This window comes from Cibotium barometz, chromosome 6, assembly GCF_041138505.1.
Source record: "Cibotium barometz isolate CiBa-2024 chromosome 6, ASM4113850v1, whole genome shotgun sequence".
NCBI lineage: Eukaryota > Viridiplantae > Streptophyta > Polypodiopsida > Cyatheales > Cibotiaceae > Cibotium > Cibotium barometz.
Genome location: NC_141051.1, coordinates 56,126,822 through 56,145,773, shown reverse-complemented (window position 1 = coordinate 56,145,773; position 18,952 = coordinate 56,126,822). Strand labels below are relative to the sequence as shown.

At 37.9% G+C, this 18,952-nt stretch overlaps 1 protein-coding gene across 2 annotated transcripts in view; it reads right to left on the bottom strand.

The window, feature by feature from the left end:
- Positions 1 to 7,004, bottom strand: part of LOC147637880 (GABA transporter 1-like) — a 39,853-nt gene extending 32,849 nt beyond the window's left edge. The window contains exons 1-4 of one of the 2 annotated variants that reach the window (XM_086799709.1): positions 6,688 to 7,004; positions 6,336 to 6,566; positions 1,807 to 1,904; positions 1,337 to 1,523 (exon numbers count right to left, since the gene is read on the bottom strand). In XM_086799709.1, the coding sequence (XP_086655835.1) occupies positions 1,337 to 1,523; positions 1,807 to 1,904; positions 6,336 to 6,566; positions 6,688 to 6,826 (655 nt within the window). In that variant the 5' untranslated portion in view covers positions 6,827 to 7,004. The remainder of the gene's footprint in view (positions 1 to 1,336; positions 1,524 to 1,806; positions 1,905 to 6,335; positions 6,567 to 6,687) is intronic. The other variant, XM_086799708.1, reaches the window with a different exon arrangement.
- Between the last annotated feature and the right edge of the window lie 11,948 nt (positions 7,005 to 18,952).

Below are 18,952 nucleotides of genomic sequence, written 5' to 3'. Positions count from 1 at the left end.
GGTGGCTCTGCTTCTGCCACCAAAATGTTTATGTCAAGAAGTAGCATGGACAGTAATGGTAAGGGAATTGGTGGAGGCCTCCTTGGTCCATCTTAAGGGAGTTGGTAGGGTTTAGGATGGAAGGAAAATTTTTTCTCCCATGCTCCTTTAAAAGTGATTGCTTCCCCCCTTTTTGCAAGAGGCTGAGTAACAAGTGGAAGGATGTTTTGAGCTTGGTGGTTTGGGATGGGGGTTATATGGCTTCAGGGAATTCAATGCTTAGCTAAGGTCTATGGTGGTCTCATAAATACAACCCACCATTGGGCCTTTTGGACACTTATTCTGCAAGGAGTTTAAATAATATGGGATTAAGAAGGCTAGCTTTGTATGGGAGAGTTGTGGGGTGGAAAGAACTTGATCGATTGCATCGGGAATATGACCTATCTACAAGGGAAAGGGAATTAATGAGACAAGTGTTGATTCAGGTTCAAGGGGGCTGGTTTTCTATTGCCTTTGATGAGTCTTGTTGGATTAAAGACTGGGCTTGGGTTAATGGGGTCAAATTGATGAAAGGTACAACTAGGGATTTGTATGTAGAATTAAGGAAAGGGGATCTGAATGTGGATCACTGCAACAGAATTTGGAAGGTAAGTTGGAGTTCTAGTTGTTGGAAAAAGAAGGAGTCTCCTATTCCTGTTAGATTTTAGATGTTCTTATGGAGAGTCTACACGTGGGCATTACCTATTGGAGTGAAACTAACACAGAGGAACTTCACTAGTGGATGTTTTCCCATATGTAGGTCTACTTTAGAAGATGGCAAACATGCTTTTTGGAGCTGCCCAGCTATCAGAGGAACATGGGGAAAAATAATGAAATGGGTTGAGCATGGGTTAGGGATCCAGACATAGTGGGGGGAGTGGATGTTGGGCAAATGGACTGCTATGGGGGGAGGAAGCAGATGTTCTGTTCAGTATAATCAAGGTCTATTATTGGTCCCAAAAAAAAGATGATAAAAGTACCCAATTGGTATAGTTTATTCCACTTTAGAAATTGATTAACCCTTATGTTTGTAAAATTTTTTAGCTGCACAAGAAAGTAAAACCCTTTTTATTAAACTAGTGTGCTATCTAGAATATATATTTTTAGTGGCCCCACTATACAAACACACACATGAAAAACTATACATGTACATGTGCACGCATACATGCACATTCATATGCACAAAACCACACACACACACACGCACGCACACACACACACACACACACACACACACACACACACCAAAGTTGATACATAAATGCTTTTGGAAGTTTAATGGTTTATATGACTCATAACTTTCACTAGTTAAACATACCTGCATAAATTGATCCAAGGAAAGCACATGTGCTAGATCCAAGGCACAAGATTGTCGATAGGAGGTTGAAATAGCGTAGGGAGTGCACTGATGGGAGTTGTGATAGTATTAAAGATAATACTCCAAATATTATTATAAAGATGTGAAGCTTGAAACCTCTTCCTTCATGTACAACTAGAAGGGCTTGCTGCAAAATCACTTCTACTACACAATTAGAAGCAAGTAATTGTAATTTCTTTTGCAATGATTTGAAAATGAAGCATTATAAATTCTGAGGAAAAAGTAAACTTTAATTTGAAATATTATAATAAAGTAATGAGACTTGGACATCCAATAACATGCTAATTTGTCCTTCCTTTCTTGAATATTAAAATAGAGTAATAAGACTTGAACATCTAATAACATGCTAATTTGTCCTTCCCTACCATTGATAAATAAAACATAAATTTCTTTTTTTTTTGTAGTATTACCTTCATGGTCTCACCACCCAATAAAATACTTGCTATAATTGCTACGAAGCACACCATAAATTGTAGTGGTGCAATCACCTTCATAGATATATTATACCCTAAATAAACCAATAAATTGTCAGAATCATTCTAAATTCACCATTTCTACAACAACACATCTATATTATGTTTCATATATTTTTTTTTAGCCTGCATAAATTTCTTATAGCCTACATAAATCAATAAATTATCAGAATCATTCTAAAATTCACCATTTCTACAACAATAGATCTATATCATGTTTCATAAAATAATTTTAGCTTGCATACATTTCTTATAGCCTACATAAATCAATTAGGTGTTCGAATCATTTTTAAATTTACCATTTCTATAACAACATATCTATAGCACGTTTTTTAGGCTCACCATGCATAAACAAGGTTAAAATTTTCAGAAATGAATCGTGTCATGCTGTCGATCATTAAGATATTAAGATTAAGAGAGCCATACAAAACTAGATATAAATAATACAAGAATAATTTTAGAAGGACATGTTTTTAAATTAAGAAAAATATGTCCTTATTCTAATCTAATAGTGCCTTCCAATATCTATCTAAGTACATAAATTTCTTAACCATAAAAAGCTAAAATATTTGATAAACTTACTGACTCTTCTATGAGGTAATTTAGTCTAGAAACACTTTTATTTTTTATCATTTAAAATGTCTCTTCTTTATAGCCATAGTGATATTTAGTTAGAAGTAGAGGCGAAAGCCTCACCTTGACTTGATCTTCTACATGCCCAAAAGCCTCATAAATTAGTTTTCAAAGACAGACATGTGTTTAGTGTTTAAAGACACGTCCAGGATCCAAGATGCTAGGGACAGGCTTGGTAGAGTGTTGCACATAATGAGAGAGATTAGATTAGGGAGGCTCAAAATAATTATGATAATCCATGCTTAAGGTAAGTGGATACCAATAAGCACACTCAACAATAATGTAATACAATAGCTCGTGTCAAACCATACAAAGTGAGGGGCTTCTAATATAGATAGCCTTAAGCCCAATATCTTTGACATATGGCACTCTTATCCTTGATATTTTTACACCATGAAGCACTCTCCACTTTGAATTACACTTTATCATCAACATATTTATCCTTACAATTTTGCATTGCATCAAATGTGTATTTTCTCTATCAACACTCCCCCCCTCGATTAAATATTTGGTGACACTATATTTTCTAATACTCCCCCCTTGGTGTTGCACTCCATAAATATAGGAGCACTTTCTTACTCTCATTAATTCTTCAACACTGCCCCTTGGTGTTATATTTGCACCCTCCCTTACGCTCACATGCACATAACATGCCTCTCTTGTGGGACACAAGTCAACGGATACATACATTCCTCTTTTGGGAAAAAATCCATTTCAAGGATCTTTGTGGCTTGGGCAATGTACCCTAATACATATACAAAACAAATCGTGTGATATTCATGGTCACCCTCGTAGCTCAGCACGGCTATGTCAACACCTCGTTCATCTCATTGTGGGCTCCTCATGGACCCATTGTGGTTTTGCATGACTACCCAAAAAAGCCACAATGTCTAATCTACATATTCATGGTCACCCTCGTAGCTCAGCATGGCTACGTCAACACCTCGTTCATCTCATTTGTGGTTTGGGCTCCTCATGGACCCATTGTGGTTTTGCATGACTACCCAAAAAAGCCACAATGTTTGATCTACATACACATTTCCTTAGCCTCCACATAACATGCATCAAGCATGTGAGTAACCTCTAGTGAGAGATTATTCACAACAATTTAAGGAAAGCTCTATAATAAACCAACGAGTCTTAAACCCTATCTATACAAAGGTGTGCCTTGCTTGCTTTACTTTTCTTGGCGCGTTCCATTTCAGTTTGGCTTAAGCTAATGTGCCATGCTCTCTTCTTTTATTTTTTATACCTCTACCTAGCTAGCTCTCTTGCATGCCTGCTTATTATCACCCATGAGGGCTACAAAACCCTACATGCCTGCTTATTATCACCCATGAGGGCTACAAAACCCTACATTTTTACCTCTTCTTCTTACACAAACAAACCTCCTCCTTGAGGTTTACACAACCAACAACATGGCTATAGTGGGCTTCCCCATTGTGCTCACAATTTTCATTCGCTTCTTCTTTCCATGGAGCATGTTTAAGGGTGCTTTCATATGTTTCTTAGAGAAGCCAAAGGTGTATTATCATGAAAGCCATCAATGGCTCCCACATATCTTGCTTATCTTTCATGAGAAACTCAACTAGCATAGCCCTCTTTTTGGTGAGCTCAAACTGTGGCACTCTTATCCTTGTCACCTTTATACCATGTGATCACACCCTACACTCTCCACTTTTCATTTGACTTTATCAACATCAACATGTTTATCCTTACAATTTTACATTTCACCAAATGTGTATTTTCTCTATCAACACTCCCTTCGATCACATATTTGGTGATGGCTCTTTGACTTCCCATGAGCACACATATGGTATAATCCACCATTTCTAGTCATGTGACAACCAGAGAGTAACTATGTGAATCGTCACCTCCAACACGCTTGACACAGATGCGGAGTGGTACCGAGGTCTCGACAAACTTGCTTGTCTCCTTGGAGAGGTATCTAAATAGGTTTTAATCAATTGGCTATCCTAAGATCCGGGGGGTCCTCCAAGTATCTCTGAGGGAAGGGCTTGCACTAGGTAGGAAACTAAAGTTAGCTTGATCTAGTCTCATCTCAAGAGTGGTTTGAACTCAACAATATAGTCTTTTGTGGCTCCTTTCTTTGAGTAAGACTTTGCATCTTCACCAGCACTTATGTGTTATCTTATCCTTAAGATATTTGCCTATGCAATGCTATGGTCACCTCATTTCAACTCGGAAGAGAAAAGATTTTATTTGATGTATCAGGTTTTGTGACTTTTGTTTTAGGCTTGTTTCCTCTAACATGTGTTATGGGATGGTCAATGTAAATTTATTTATTTATATAATATATATAACTATTTCTAAAAGATTTTTTTTGATGTGGAGCTACATAAAATATACATATATATAAGGGGGGTTTTAATTCAAAAAGTGAAAAAATTAATACAAAAGAAGGGTGCTTTTGTCATCTTAAAATCTATTGAAAAAGATGGATTTAAATTATAAAGTCCTCAGATAGGGATTTTGCTCATACTACATGGGTTACTTATGTGGTGACCACCCTACGAAGTCTAGTGAAAAGCTCCTACTATCTTTTATTACACTATTGTTTATCATGTAAATATACATGAAGGCCTTTATTGTATATTTATCCCTACCAAGATCTAAACCTTCACAAACCATAGGACTAATTGATTCCTTACTATGCTTAGCCTCAATGTACTTGATGCCAAATTATTCCTTATTATGAGAAGAAGAAAATAGTTTCTCTATAAGAGCATATTTTTGTTTATGTCTGTGTGTGTGTGTGTGTGAGAGAGAGAGAGAGAGAGAGAGAGAGAGAGACAGAGAGAGAGAGAGAGAGAGAGAGAGAGAGAGAGAGAGAGAGAAGAGAGAGAGAGAGAGAGAGAAGAGAAGAGCAGAGAAGAGAGAGAGAGAGAGAGAGAGAGAGAGAGAGAGAAGAGAAGAGAGAAATTATCTTCACACAAAAATTTTCTAACGACCATTGGCCACCACAAGTAAGAAAAATCATTTAGTCTTACCTTTTACAATAATATAAGAGAAGATTTTCTATTTAAGGGACATGCATTTTGTGTGAGAAGAGAAAAAGGAGGAAGAAGAAGAACATAGAGAGAGAGAGAGAGAGAGAGAGAGAGAGAGAGAGAGAGAGAGAGAGGATGACTAGAGAAGAAAAGAGAAATTCTTTACAAATGCAAGTTAGTGAATTTGAAAAAAAGACGAGTAAGTCCCTAAGCAAATAAATGTAAAAAGCATGACAACTTTCCCTTTAAGAATGGGGGAAAAAATTAAGAGAGAAACTTTAGTTGTTGACCAACTTAAACAAAAAATGAATCAACACATGTCCTCTAGTGGGTCATGCAACAGAAAATATAACTCGGTAACTTCTACAAGGCAAGTGAAAAACTATATTATCTATGAGAATAGCATGTCAAATCTTCTCTTGCCTCACTTTCGACCACCAAGCTACAACATGGGCTGCATAACTATATTTCCTATGAGAATAGGATGTCAAATCTTCTCTCGCGTCACTTTCCACCACCAAGCTACACATTGGGTTCCATATGAGAGTTTTAGATAGTCTCTAACCTTAGTTTCTATATGGCTATGGATGTGTGTGAAACTAGCTTCCATTTGCCCCAAGATGTGTAGGGATGGAGGGATGATTTTGAGATGTCTACCTATGAAAGTAAGTTCGAAATGCTTTTAGAAGGTCATGGGCAGCACACGATTCACTCTCTCTCTCTCTCTCAAACTCTCACTCTCACTCTCACAAGAATCGAGCAGAAGAAGCTTTCCAAAGTAGAGGAGGAGGAGGAGGAGGAGGAGGAGGAGGGGGCGCATACCCAGAACATGGTTTGCAAGATCACGATATCGGAGCGAACGCCTTCCTTTGGCCTCCATATGCTCCATCACGCGGGAGAGCAGGTAGGAAGCATAGAACGAGATGAGAGCTCCCATGAGTAAAGAAAAGCAGCCCAGACCCCAGCCTAAGCCCGCCATGGCGAAAGGCAGGCTCAGAAGCGGAGGGCCTGCTGTTGCCGACGCAAGATGGTAACCGGCATGTGCCCACGTTCCTGCAGCAGTAACATCCACCCATGCGCCAATTAACAAACCACCACCACCACCACCAACAAGAAGTAATCACATCCCTAATCAACAAAGCCACTAAGAGTGATGGAATATATATTATTATGCCTTTGGACTCCAAAACAAACTCTCTCCCCGCATGCTTCGTCTCTGTTTTAGTCTTATCTGAAAGCTGGTCTCCACCACCACCACCACCACCAGGAATGGCTGCTTGCCCGTGACCCTCAACAATGGCGTCGTTGGCCATAAGAGACTACAAATTACAATCGCCTAAACTTAAAAAACAAAAAGGGTCTGTAGGACTATTGTAAGTACTCGTTCGCAAGCTCAATTATTCCCTCCGGCTCTCCAATAATTATCATCTCTTAAAAAAAAAAAAGAGTTCGAAATCCACCAAGTGAGATTATTTATTGACTTGTTGCGTCCAACTTACAACCACTTACATGCTTTTTATTGTGTCCATGGGCTTCCTCTAAGGTGCTCACCCACAGCAATCCACCCACGTGCCTAATGCACCTTATTGTATACCTTAGTAATCATGACATCCCCACTTACACAACAGCCTTATCTGAAATTGTATACCTTAGTAATCATGACATCCCCACTTACACAACAGCCTTATCTGAAATTGTTTTCAAACCCCAATTGATGGGCTTTCAAAATTAAGAGATATCTGTTGTGCAGCATGAGATAATTCTTTTCATGGTTTTGGATTTGTTGATGCCAGTATTAAATGATATAACAAAATCATGACTTTCTTTTTCTAAAGACAAAGAATATATTCCAATATAGTTTGATTCTTTTTCATACCATCTTTTTATAACTTACAATCACCAATGCGACATTTAGAACACGTTCAATACTTTGGCCATATGTAAACAAGTTTTCCAAATCCAATGAGTGTTATATATGAAGAATATGGCAAAGTGTTTGTGATACACTCACATGTTTATCTTTTGTATTATTTATGTATTCTATATATCTTGTCCCTTTTCTCACATGCACTCTTAATAATACACAATAAAATTAGTCAAATTTAGACTAATTTTATATTTGGTCAATGCATCATCAAATTTTATTTAGATAAACAAGTTTTAAAATCTCCTTTTTGAGTTTTTCAACCTCTCTTTTCATCTCACCTCTAGTACATCTTCCTAGTGATCTTACACTTTATGCTTCTCAATGTTTGCAGTAATCTTTAATTTTATTATATTAAGTATTAGAGGGTATAACATGCAATCTATGTAGGAACACTCACAAAAAGTAGGTTCAACATAAAGCTTTAAACTAATAAAGATAGAGAATTGTACTAGTGATATGAGACAATAGACATTAAAGTCCCACACTTGTGACCTCTTCAATGGTTGATCTAGAGATTCAGAGTTTCCAAGATGGAGGATATATGTTTATAGAAAGCTAGGTAATCATGGTGGCACACTCATGGCTAATGAACTTTATGGAGAAGGGGATGGAGGTGTCTCTATAAAGGCATGCATAGATGGGGTAGCTATGACTAGATTGGAAATATTCGTGTCATAGTTAGTGCCACCACCCTTTTTTTAAGACTCATCCCATAAAGAACTACTAGAGCTACTACGTAAGTGCCTGTCCTCCAATGGCCATTTGAGCTACTAGAACTACTATGTAGGTGACCCTCCTTTAATGGCTATTTGAGCTCTAAAAATGGCTTTATCAAGTTGTTTTCCCTAGTAGGATGTGGTTTTTCAACTAATTCTAAGGTTCTCAAAGATATCCTTGTATGTTGCCACCATGAGCAAGAGTTATTTATATTCTACACTACACCTAAAAATACGTGATGTAGAAGAGGAGGAGTACCACCCAATGGGCATCACTAATCTTATATATACCATGGTCTAAGATAATATCTTGCATATATAGAAGATCAGATGCATCCCACTCATGGACATAATAGCATACTAATAAGATTTCACAAATGGATATGTGAATAGCATACCAATCAAATTTCACAAATAAAAATTATTTTACAAATTATACAAGCTACTTTGACACCATCCACCATTGTTCTAAAAGACAAGTATAAAGAGGAAGGCAAAGAGGGTGAAGGCCAAGAATATAAAAATGGTGGGCATTCATCCTCCTCAATGATGGTTCATGACCCTCTTACTAATTAGCTTCAATCTAACGCACCACCCCCACCGATCCCATCCCTCTATTTTAGCTTGGCTGAAATGTAACAAGATACAACATGCAGTGCATATAAGAGATCACTCACAAGAAGTAGGATCATTCACATCACAAAACTTTAAAACTCAAATTGCATGATAATAGAGCTAGAGAATAATATTGTATTACTAAAGTGATACAACAGATGGAAAAGTTGTATACCCATGTGCTCTTGGGAAGGGCTTCGATGTGGCTGGCTAATGTGGAACTGCTAATATGGAGATTTCATATGCTAGTAGAAGCTAGGGAGTAAGCTTACAGTGATAATGAATGAGCCATGTGGTATAGGCCTACATACGTGGGGTGCAACCATGACATGACCACATCGTTGGTGCAACTGTCCGTGGTGTAGACTCATCCTATAAAGATGAGCAAGTTAGGATAGGGTGTCCAAGAGGAAAGTCTACCTACCCATGTGTGGCCTTTATGAAATAATGGTCCAATGTAGCATGTAGCCTCTATTTGGTAGTGTGCCAAACCTAATCCAAGCTATCTTTAAACCACTTGGCATCTTAGGCCACTTTCTTGTGTGAATACAGGGTTGCTTAGCACCCATGCTACTCAGTTATAGCTACTCTTCATAATGGGAGATGCACAAATATAAGCTTGTTAGTGCCTGGGCAATACAATATGAGGGTGGAGAATTGATATCCACAATACCTCCTCTTAATATCCTCTCAATATGAGGGTGGATAATTGGACTTCCTATGTAATGGGATGCCGAGTTGATGAAAATATCACTCCATCCGGTCCCTGCTAAGAAGAGCCTTTATGAAGATTTCTACATAATTCTCTAACATCCAAGAAGTAGACCGTCATGACCTCCCTGGACATAATGAGCTTACACACAAAGGGTTAATGAATCTCGATGTGTTTTATGTGAGCATGATACACAACAATGTGGTCATCTAACTTTGGTTGTCACTATAGGCTTCTTTTGCATCACTCCCATATCCTATAGAATCTTCCACAACTACAATATCTCACTGATGTGGTTTCTTATTGATCTAAGGAATGCATCCCAAACAGGGATTTCACTACCGTAAACGAGAACTTGTGAACATGTTAATAACATATGTTAATAACACATGTTAATAACATATGTTAATAACACAAAAAATCTTGTGATCACATGTTATATTCACAAAGCTTTCACAAGGGCCTAAAAAAATTATCTTTGTTGGGCATAAAAAATCTTCTTAAGTGGCCACTGATCTGCTATTATGTGAAGATGGTAACATGAGAACATGTGAATAGCTTATTCCCATGTGTAGCCAAGCTTTTAAGGTGTTCCCAAATGGCAAGTGACCTGTTATTTTGTGAACGGTAACATGAGAACATGTGAATAACTTGTTCACATGTGTTATTATCACAAAAAATCTTGTGATCACGTGAATATTAAATCCCTGATCCCAAACCAAGAGAAAAACAATGCATTATTATTGAGCATCTGGTGTCCGAATCACCCGCTTGATCTAAGTCTCAAAATCCATTGATGGTCTTTTCCATAGCATAGACGATGCTGTCGTACTCTTGAGTAGTATCGCAATGCCCACTTTCTAATGATTTTCTCAGGGGCTCGAACCTACTCAAAACACTAATAACAAAACAAATACCTACTTTCTAGTAACTTTTTTGGGGCTTAAACAAAACTGATTGACTGGTCTAGTATTACATATTAAGAAGATAAGACTACTAATTAGTTTCCTATATAAGGTCTAGTAATACACAATTTTTTATATAAGGTCTCATCCACAAGTTTTGAAGTGTCTTCAATGATAGATAGCTTTAGATCGACCTCCATATTTACTACCTTGCATTCGATCACACCAAATCTCTTGAGTAGCTCACTTGTATATTTATGTTGAGAGATGAAAATGTTTTCTGGTTTCTACCAGAACTATATCCCCAAACAATAATGCATGAGCCCAAAATTTTCATCTCAAAATCTGTTGTGTTTTGAGATATTATTCCCTGTCAAGATGAGGTGATCTACATAGAGAGCAATGACGTTATACTTTCTTTGATCACACAAACAGTAAGCAAATTTGCATATGAAGGGCTATGTAAGAGATTGATATTCACAAAGTAAGCATCAATCCTTTGGTACTATGCTGATGGGCCTATTTCAGCCTATAGAGTGCCTTTTAAAGCTTAAAAGCTTTGCTTTCAGAATTAGGAACTATGAACCTAGGTGGTTTCTCCACATATACCACCTAATCAAGGTTTCCATTGAGGACGGTAGAACACGCCACCCCCTACATTGCCAATGTAAGAACGATGTGAAATTTTCTTAACTTGGCCATAGGAACAAAAGTCTCCTAAAAGTCAAAAGTTCCTTTAACTTGTGCAAAACCTTTAGCGTCTAACTGTGCCTTGTACTTTTGCAAATTGCTATCAAATATATATTTTGATTTTTGTAAATATACTTAGTGCCAATTACCTTGTGTATTGGAGGACAATTTACAAGGTCCCAAGTGTGATTTTTGAATCTGGAGTCATATTTTTCTTACATGGCTCCCATCCACTTTAGATCCCCTTGTGCTTCAATAAAGGTGGCAGTCTCTTGAATCTTAAGTACCTCTATCATGAGAGTGAAATTCAAAAGATTCTCTTAAGCCCCATTTTTCTCCTCTGAACCGTTTGGATCTGCAAACATCTTGAGTGGTGTGGTCGAAGCTCAAGTTGTATGTACCACTTAGGGAATGGCTTACCTTTTTGTGTACATCATGATCTTATTCTTTGTCTCAAAAAATTAACTTCATAGGAAATGGAGATGGCTTCCCTGCCTTTGAATATGTTGCTTTAGTGAATTCCTTGTTGTTTCATGATGAAGATAGCTTCCCTCCATTATAATGCAAGGAAGCCCCTATTGCATATGGAGGTTATGTTGCTTGATGAAGATATCTTCCCTCCATTAGAATGTAAGGAAGCCCTTGCTGCATATGGAGGTTATGTTGCTTTAGTGATTTCCTTGTTGTATAATGAAGACATATGACGAAGAAGATGAAGAAAATGGAAGCCTCTCCTCCATTTGATGTAGTTATTCCTAGAATAACACATCACTACTCACTTTGATCTTCTTTTCTTGAGGGTCAAAATTTGATATCCCTTGGACTCTATATTGTCACCTAAGAAGATGCATTTCTAGAATTTGGCATCTAGTTTACTCCTCTAGGCATTTGGAATATGTATATACCATTTACAACTAAAAAAACTTTTGAGTGTGCAATAACCTAAAGGTTTGTAGGCTTATAGGCTAGTAATGGAGTCATCGCTTTGATAACCTTTGTTGCACTCTTGCTAAGAAGGTTCATCATGTCACATTTGACAATGTAGTCATCAACATAGATGACCACTAGCACAATCACCCTATCATTATTTCTCACATAAAGTGAGAAATAAACAATGGATATTTGACGTCCAATAGTGAAAAGATACCCCCTATCTTGTTTTGCAAACCACGACCTTGTTGAGAAAGTTATAAGAAGAAATACCCACACACATTTGGAGAAAGCCAAAATGCCAAAGATGTAAGCCCACCAAGACCTTAGAGTTAAAATCAAACCTTGTAAATATCCATGTAAAACTACTCTTCATCAAACCTTGTAAATATCCTTGTAAAAGCTAGCTACTCTCCATCTACCACCAATAAAGAATCCTCTACAAATTCATGTGGGCTAGAAGATGGTTAACATTAACTATAGGCCACCATGTATCAAGGGATGCTCTATAATCAAGGGGAGTGAATGTAGGAAAAGGTGAGAGAATGTAGGAGATAATCCAAGAGGAATCACTCCTCTTTATGTTCTTGTATCTTGCTTATATAAGATATATAAATAAAAATAATGAAGATTTATCCTATTGTTTAGTGGGGTCTTATCTCTTATTTATCATCATTAGTGTTAATCCCATTTCTTAATTATGCTTCTTGTTTTCTTTGATCCACCCTAATTATTCTATTAGCACCAAGCTCTCAACTCTTAGCATATTCTACAATTGGTATTAGAGCATGGAGACTCTAATCTATCTTACATTAGGTCTCATTAGCAAAAATACTAATTATCTCTTTTTGATAATCACGCACAAATAACCCTTCTTTATTTACCTCAAATCTCCTAATCTAGAATTTCTCCTGAAATATAATCTTATAACCCTCTTGACCATGTTCTTAATGCTGCTCTAGAGTCCTCATAATCTATAAATTTCTACTGAAAAATAATCTTTTAGCCCTCTTAACCATGTTCTTAATGCTACTCTAGAGCCCTCAATTATATCATTTCACCTCAAATCGATTGAGAAATTGTGGATTTACAAGGCATCTATATATTTTGGTCTTTTGCTCCATTGTCGTCTCTATTGTGAATTGGTTCAAGCCCTCTTAAGAGCACCTTTTATATTGACATTCTGTTAGATGCTTTGCTGGGCCTAATGGTCAAATTGAGAGCTATAAGTTTTTGGTTTTAACACTATGATTAATTATAATTACTATGTTAATTACTACACTTTTGGTTTCAAAACATTAGTTAGAGAGTTTCTCCTTCATGGTATGACATTCATTCACTAACCCTCTCAATTAGGAACTCTTTTTCTTTCTCAAAATCAAGTTACATTTTGCATGAGCTCATTAAGGGGAAAAACAAGATTAATGAGCTCATAAGCCTAATGGTTACACGAATCTCAACCTTGTAAAGGGATTAAACACTACCCTTATGTTTACAAATCAGTCGTAAGGCCTTCCCTCACTCTCATAATGGGGTTTCATTCTATGAACTTGGATAATTTGATGGGAATGTAGGGTTCCATACATCGCAAATGAAGATAAAATATCATCTAATGAGAGAGAGTATGTACTATAAAGGAGAGAGTGTATGGAGTATAGCTAATGGAAAGGAAAAGAAACCAAGCACTATAGAGAGGGTGAAAAGAAACCAAACACTATATAGAGAGGGTGAAAATGCATGGGTTACAAAGGATGACAAATCATTCTCCATCATTACATTAGCATTAAGTGATACATACATCACATTTTAGATCTTGACATCTTTTGATGTGAAGGTGAGAAGCTTGAGAAGCTATTTGGGGCTGAGTGAAAGAATTTAAAAATTGCATAACAATTTGAGTTCTTTGAGCTTAAAATGAAATCACAAGGTTCACTTTCTACCCATGTAAATCATATTAAAAGCCTTATAGCATTAGTTTTTGATGATGGTGGTGCTTATTAAGCATGCTTGATGACATCTATGGAAACATTATCACTTCAAGAACATCCTCGATCCAACCTTGGGAAGGAGTGATCACATCACTTCAAGAAGAAGAGAGGAAGTTATAGGGTAAACAAGAAGGAGGAGACTAGAACTCAGCATACTTCGCTATTAAAAGATTCACCAGAGGGTCTAATAAACGCCTGCATAAAGAAAACGGAAACCTAAGTGCAATTGGGGCATGACCAACTACATGGAGCAAAAGGCAAGGTGAAGTGCAACTATGGCATGGCCAATTGCATGAAGAAGGAGTGCTACTTTAAGAAGAAAGCACAAGCCAACCTTTTAGAAGAAGATGGAGTGCGACTTTGAGAAGAAAGCACAAACCAAACTTACAGAAGAAGATGAAGGCAAGAAAGCCTCTAGCCTAACAAAAGCATCAAACATGGTTGAAGTCTATGACTAGACATTCTAAACATCAAAGCCTAATGACCAAACCCCTTTGTAATCAACTCTACTCACTATAATCCCCTTAGGCTAATATTAAAAGCTATAGAAAAAATCCCATATAACCTATAGAAAATTCCATTTAGCCTATAGATGATGAAATCCTAGAGACAAATATAGATAACTTAGGAGTAGGATGTCGACTTATATGAGTGGGCATTCTAAACATCAAAGGCCCAATATGCAAAACCCTTTGTAATCAACTTTATTCATTTTAATCCCCTTAAGCTAATATGATGAAAACCTATAGAAAATCCCCTTAAGCTAATATGATGAAAACCTATAGAAAATTCCATATAACTTAGGATACTACTTGGTGGGATGGTGACTTCTACAAAAAAGGTGGGTGGATATTACTTGGAGGGAAAAGTACCAACACTCAACCAAGTCTTGATAGATGTGGACCTTTAGCTCTAAAATATAACAATGCTAAGGTCAATTTCTTTCATTCTACCCCAATATCTGACCACAAACCTATCTTGGTGTCTACTCAAAAATCAAAAACAAGGACAGAGCTAGTTGGCTCCATGCATATCCTAGTCTTTTTCACTTGCCCTCAATCAAAGAGGACATAGGGAGTTCTATAAGAATTCATCTCCAACAAAAATCATGGGCCAATGCTATTAAGAAAACCCATGATGTACTGAGGATAGTTAAGAAAAAAATTGACCTTCATAGAGGTAAAAGAAAGAGGGAGAAGAGAGAACTCATGAAAACTCTTAGCAAAAGTTAGCACCAGTCAAACCCTATACCTACAAACCAAAGTGGAGATGAAGAAAGAGGAGAAGATAGAATAAAAACACATACAACTATTCTTGAGGGAATGATGGGTAGGAAAAAGGGAGAGGCCAACAAAAGAAACCTTCGCTAGAGTGAAGAACAAAAAGAAAGGGAATCCATTTCTATGTTAAGGGATAATATGGACAATCTTGCTACCTCTCTAATGAGGAAATATGTGTATAGTCAGAACCCACATTGAAAATATTTTCATCTCTCCACCTACCACATCCACTAAATATATGGAAGGCTTGTGCTAAAATCACCTTGTGTAGGAAGAAATTTATTCTCTCTTCTCTAGATTCCGTGTTGGAAAAAAGACCTCTCAGACCCCTCTACTCCCTATAGACTAGTAAAATCCTAGGTTTGGATGGGTTTTTCCAAGTGAATTCTTTAATTGTCATAAGGGTTTCTTGGTTTCTCCCCTCTTGTAGGTGTGGAAAGAGTCCATCCCTTCCATGGTCAATAAATGAAGGGGTTATAAAGTTGATCCATAAAAAGGATTCCAAGGAGAATTTGGGAAACTAGAGGCCCATCATAATTATCTCCTCTATGTATAAAATGTTTACCAAAGCCCTAGCCAAAGGCTTTAAGATCAACTGGATGCCTCAGTCACACGAAAGAGTAGAAATGGTTCATAAAAGGTAGATTCATCTTGGATGCAATAATTACTTTGTGGGAGGGTTTTGAGTAGCCTCATACATCTGATCATGATTTCATCTTCTTCTAAAGTGATTTTGATAAAGCTCATGTTGATAGGCTTGAATGGGACTTTGTTCTTCAATCTCTTCATGATATTGGTATTGGGCCAAGATTTATTAAACATGTGCATACATTATTTGGAAATTCTAGTGCTAAAGTTGTTGTAAATGGTCAACTCTTAGCCTCACTTGTGCGTTAAGGGTCCATCAGACAAGGATGTTCTCTAGCACCCTTGCCTTTTTCTATCACTATAGATTCCACGGGGTGGCTAGTCTCAAATTCCATGTAGAGAAAGGAGCCCTAAGAGGAATTACCCTCCCTCATAGTTAGGAGCACATGTGCCTCCAATAGCTTACTGATGATACTATAGTATGGTCCATAATGAAAACATGTCAATCCATTCCTATGGTAGTGTCTCCAGACATTTTTTCTTGCATTTGGATCAACCATTCTAAAAACTGGAATTAGAAATCTATTGCAGGAACCCCCACAACGGTTGCTAGACCAAGGGTGTCAAATCTGTTGAGATATCGAGCTCATCTAGTGAGGCGGTGGACACTGATGACCCGCCTGGGGGATAGGCCCCACACTTACACCACTGGCATGGTTGGTGAGATCATGGGGGATATGCGGCTAGTGGGATGACAGGCTTTGTGGGGTGACAGCCATTCTAGAGACTGGCATAGTTATAGCGCCAGCTCATTTAGTTGGGTTCACACTATAGAGAACCCTAGTATGTATTTGGTTGAGTACCTTTTCATATGAGTGTACTCTTATCTTTGTATATGGTGTGTTGAGTGTTGTGTGAAGAAGAAGATTTTTAGCCTCTCACCTTGTGTGTTCTCTTTTAGGGTTTTGTGAGTGTGTGTGTGCTTGCAAGAGCTCAAGCTCTCTTCTCCCCTGCATCTTTTCATGGTATCAGAGCCTGGTTTATGCTAAGGGCTGAGCTGCAAGCAAGAGAAGCACAGGAAGCGGTACAAGGGTAAGAGCTTTATTTACTCTTCCCTATTTGTGTTGGCGACTACACCCTTGTCGGGAGCCCTTGTCGAGAGCTCTACGGGAGGCACCGGCAAACGATCTTTGATTGAGGAGCTTTCTTCGCGGGAGTAAAGCTATAGGGCAACTATGTTATCCGGGCTGAAAATGCGTTTCAGGCACGTTAGGACCTCCATTTTTTTAGAAAGCATGCGATTTCGAGCACTGCGGGTAAGTCATTGTTTCTATGCAGAACTCTATTTTAAGAACTGCAGGAAGACAGATTGGTTGTGCAGATTTTGTGTGTGTGCTGCAAGGAGGTCAACAGTTGCCATTGGGTGTATGTGTTGAAGGCATAGTTCTCTTAAGTAGAATGTTGCTAAGTCGGATATGTAAGAAGTCAGATATGTAGTAAGTCGGATATGTAAGAAGTCGGATATTTAGTAAGTCGGATATATGGTAAGTCAGATATTTAGTAAGTCGGATATATGCTAAGTCGGAATTATAAGGTGGTAGGAATGTATGATGACTTTCTTGGGATCTTGGAAGTTAAGATAGGTAACGGTTATTCAAGAATAACGTTTCGGGGAACGAGTAACGTTTTTGAGCAAGGTAGAAAAGAAGGGGAAGAAATGTAATGAAGAGAGAGAATTAAGCAGAATTTTGAGTTTTTTTATCTCTTGTGTCACCTTACTCTATTGAACCTCTGTCTGAGCATTGCGTTTCTGCTATGTCTGAATGTCTGATTTCGTCTAATCAACATGTTTCTTATTGAGCAATTGTGTCTGTTTGTGATATTTCTTTTTGTGTTGATGAACCCCAACACAATTGGCGATCCTGCTGTGTTTGTCCTGTTTGGACAAAGGCGATGAATGCGAGTGAGGATGCATGTCAGAGAGGGAGAGAAGAGTAGCTAGAGTTTATTATACAAGGGCACAAGCCCAGGCAGGCAATATTGATCCATTTCATTACAATCAAGATGCCCAGGATGGTCAGGAGAGTCCACTCTCTGAAAATCGAGCAGTAGACCAACGGGGGGAGAATTCTAGAGCAGCAGGGGGAAGGCAAGGAAGGCAACTGTTAGGGGCTTTACTCTTGGCAGGAAGATCTGCAAGAGTACGAAGAAGTCTCCAGTTTGACCCACTACAGGGGGCTACCAGAAGGCAAAGACCTAGGAGACCACCACAGCCGACGAACCTCATGGCTCAACCACTTCTCAACCCCACGGTCAAAGCCGCTAAATTCAGAGGAGGGTCCAAGGAAGATGCAGATTGCCATGTAGCCCAATTTGAAACTAGATGGCATGCAAGCGGTTATCAGGCTTTATACAATGATCCAATTAAACTTCAGTAGTTTGCAGCCACATTAGAAGGTAAAGCCATGAGCTGGTTTAGCCAATATGGTATACCACATTTTGTTAATTATAATGCTTTGAAGGCAGCATTTTTGTAGAGGTTCAAAAAGGAAAAGACTCCAACCGATGTTTTGAGAAAACTCAGGGACATTAGGTAGAAGAATATGTTGGTAGAAGACTATGCTCAAAAATTCAAAAATTTGGTTGAAAGATTGCAGGGCAATGAAAGACCCACTAATGAGATGTTGGCCGGATATTTCTTGAAAGGATTAAGGTATAGTTTGAAGAATGTTGTGGCAAGCATTGACATTGCTGGAGGAATCAATGATCTTGTTGCTGCTGCTGTTGCAGCAAGAGTTGAAAAGAGGCTGGGTATGACAAAAGAAGAGTAGTAGAGATAACAGTTCTGATTCCAAAAAAGGGTCAGATGCAACATTAGATTCAGACAAGGAGGAGGATTCAGATACATCATCAGAAAGTGATGAAGAGGTTCAAGGCAAAAGAAAAAGAAAGGAGAGAAGTAAGAAGAAAAAACAGAAGGATAAGCATCCCAAAGAGGCGGACTTGGTAAGTAAGTTGAAAAAGTTTGGGTATTCTATGGTAGCACTAAAGGAAAAGCAGTATTGTCACATTTGTGAAAGGGATGGCC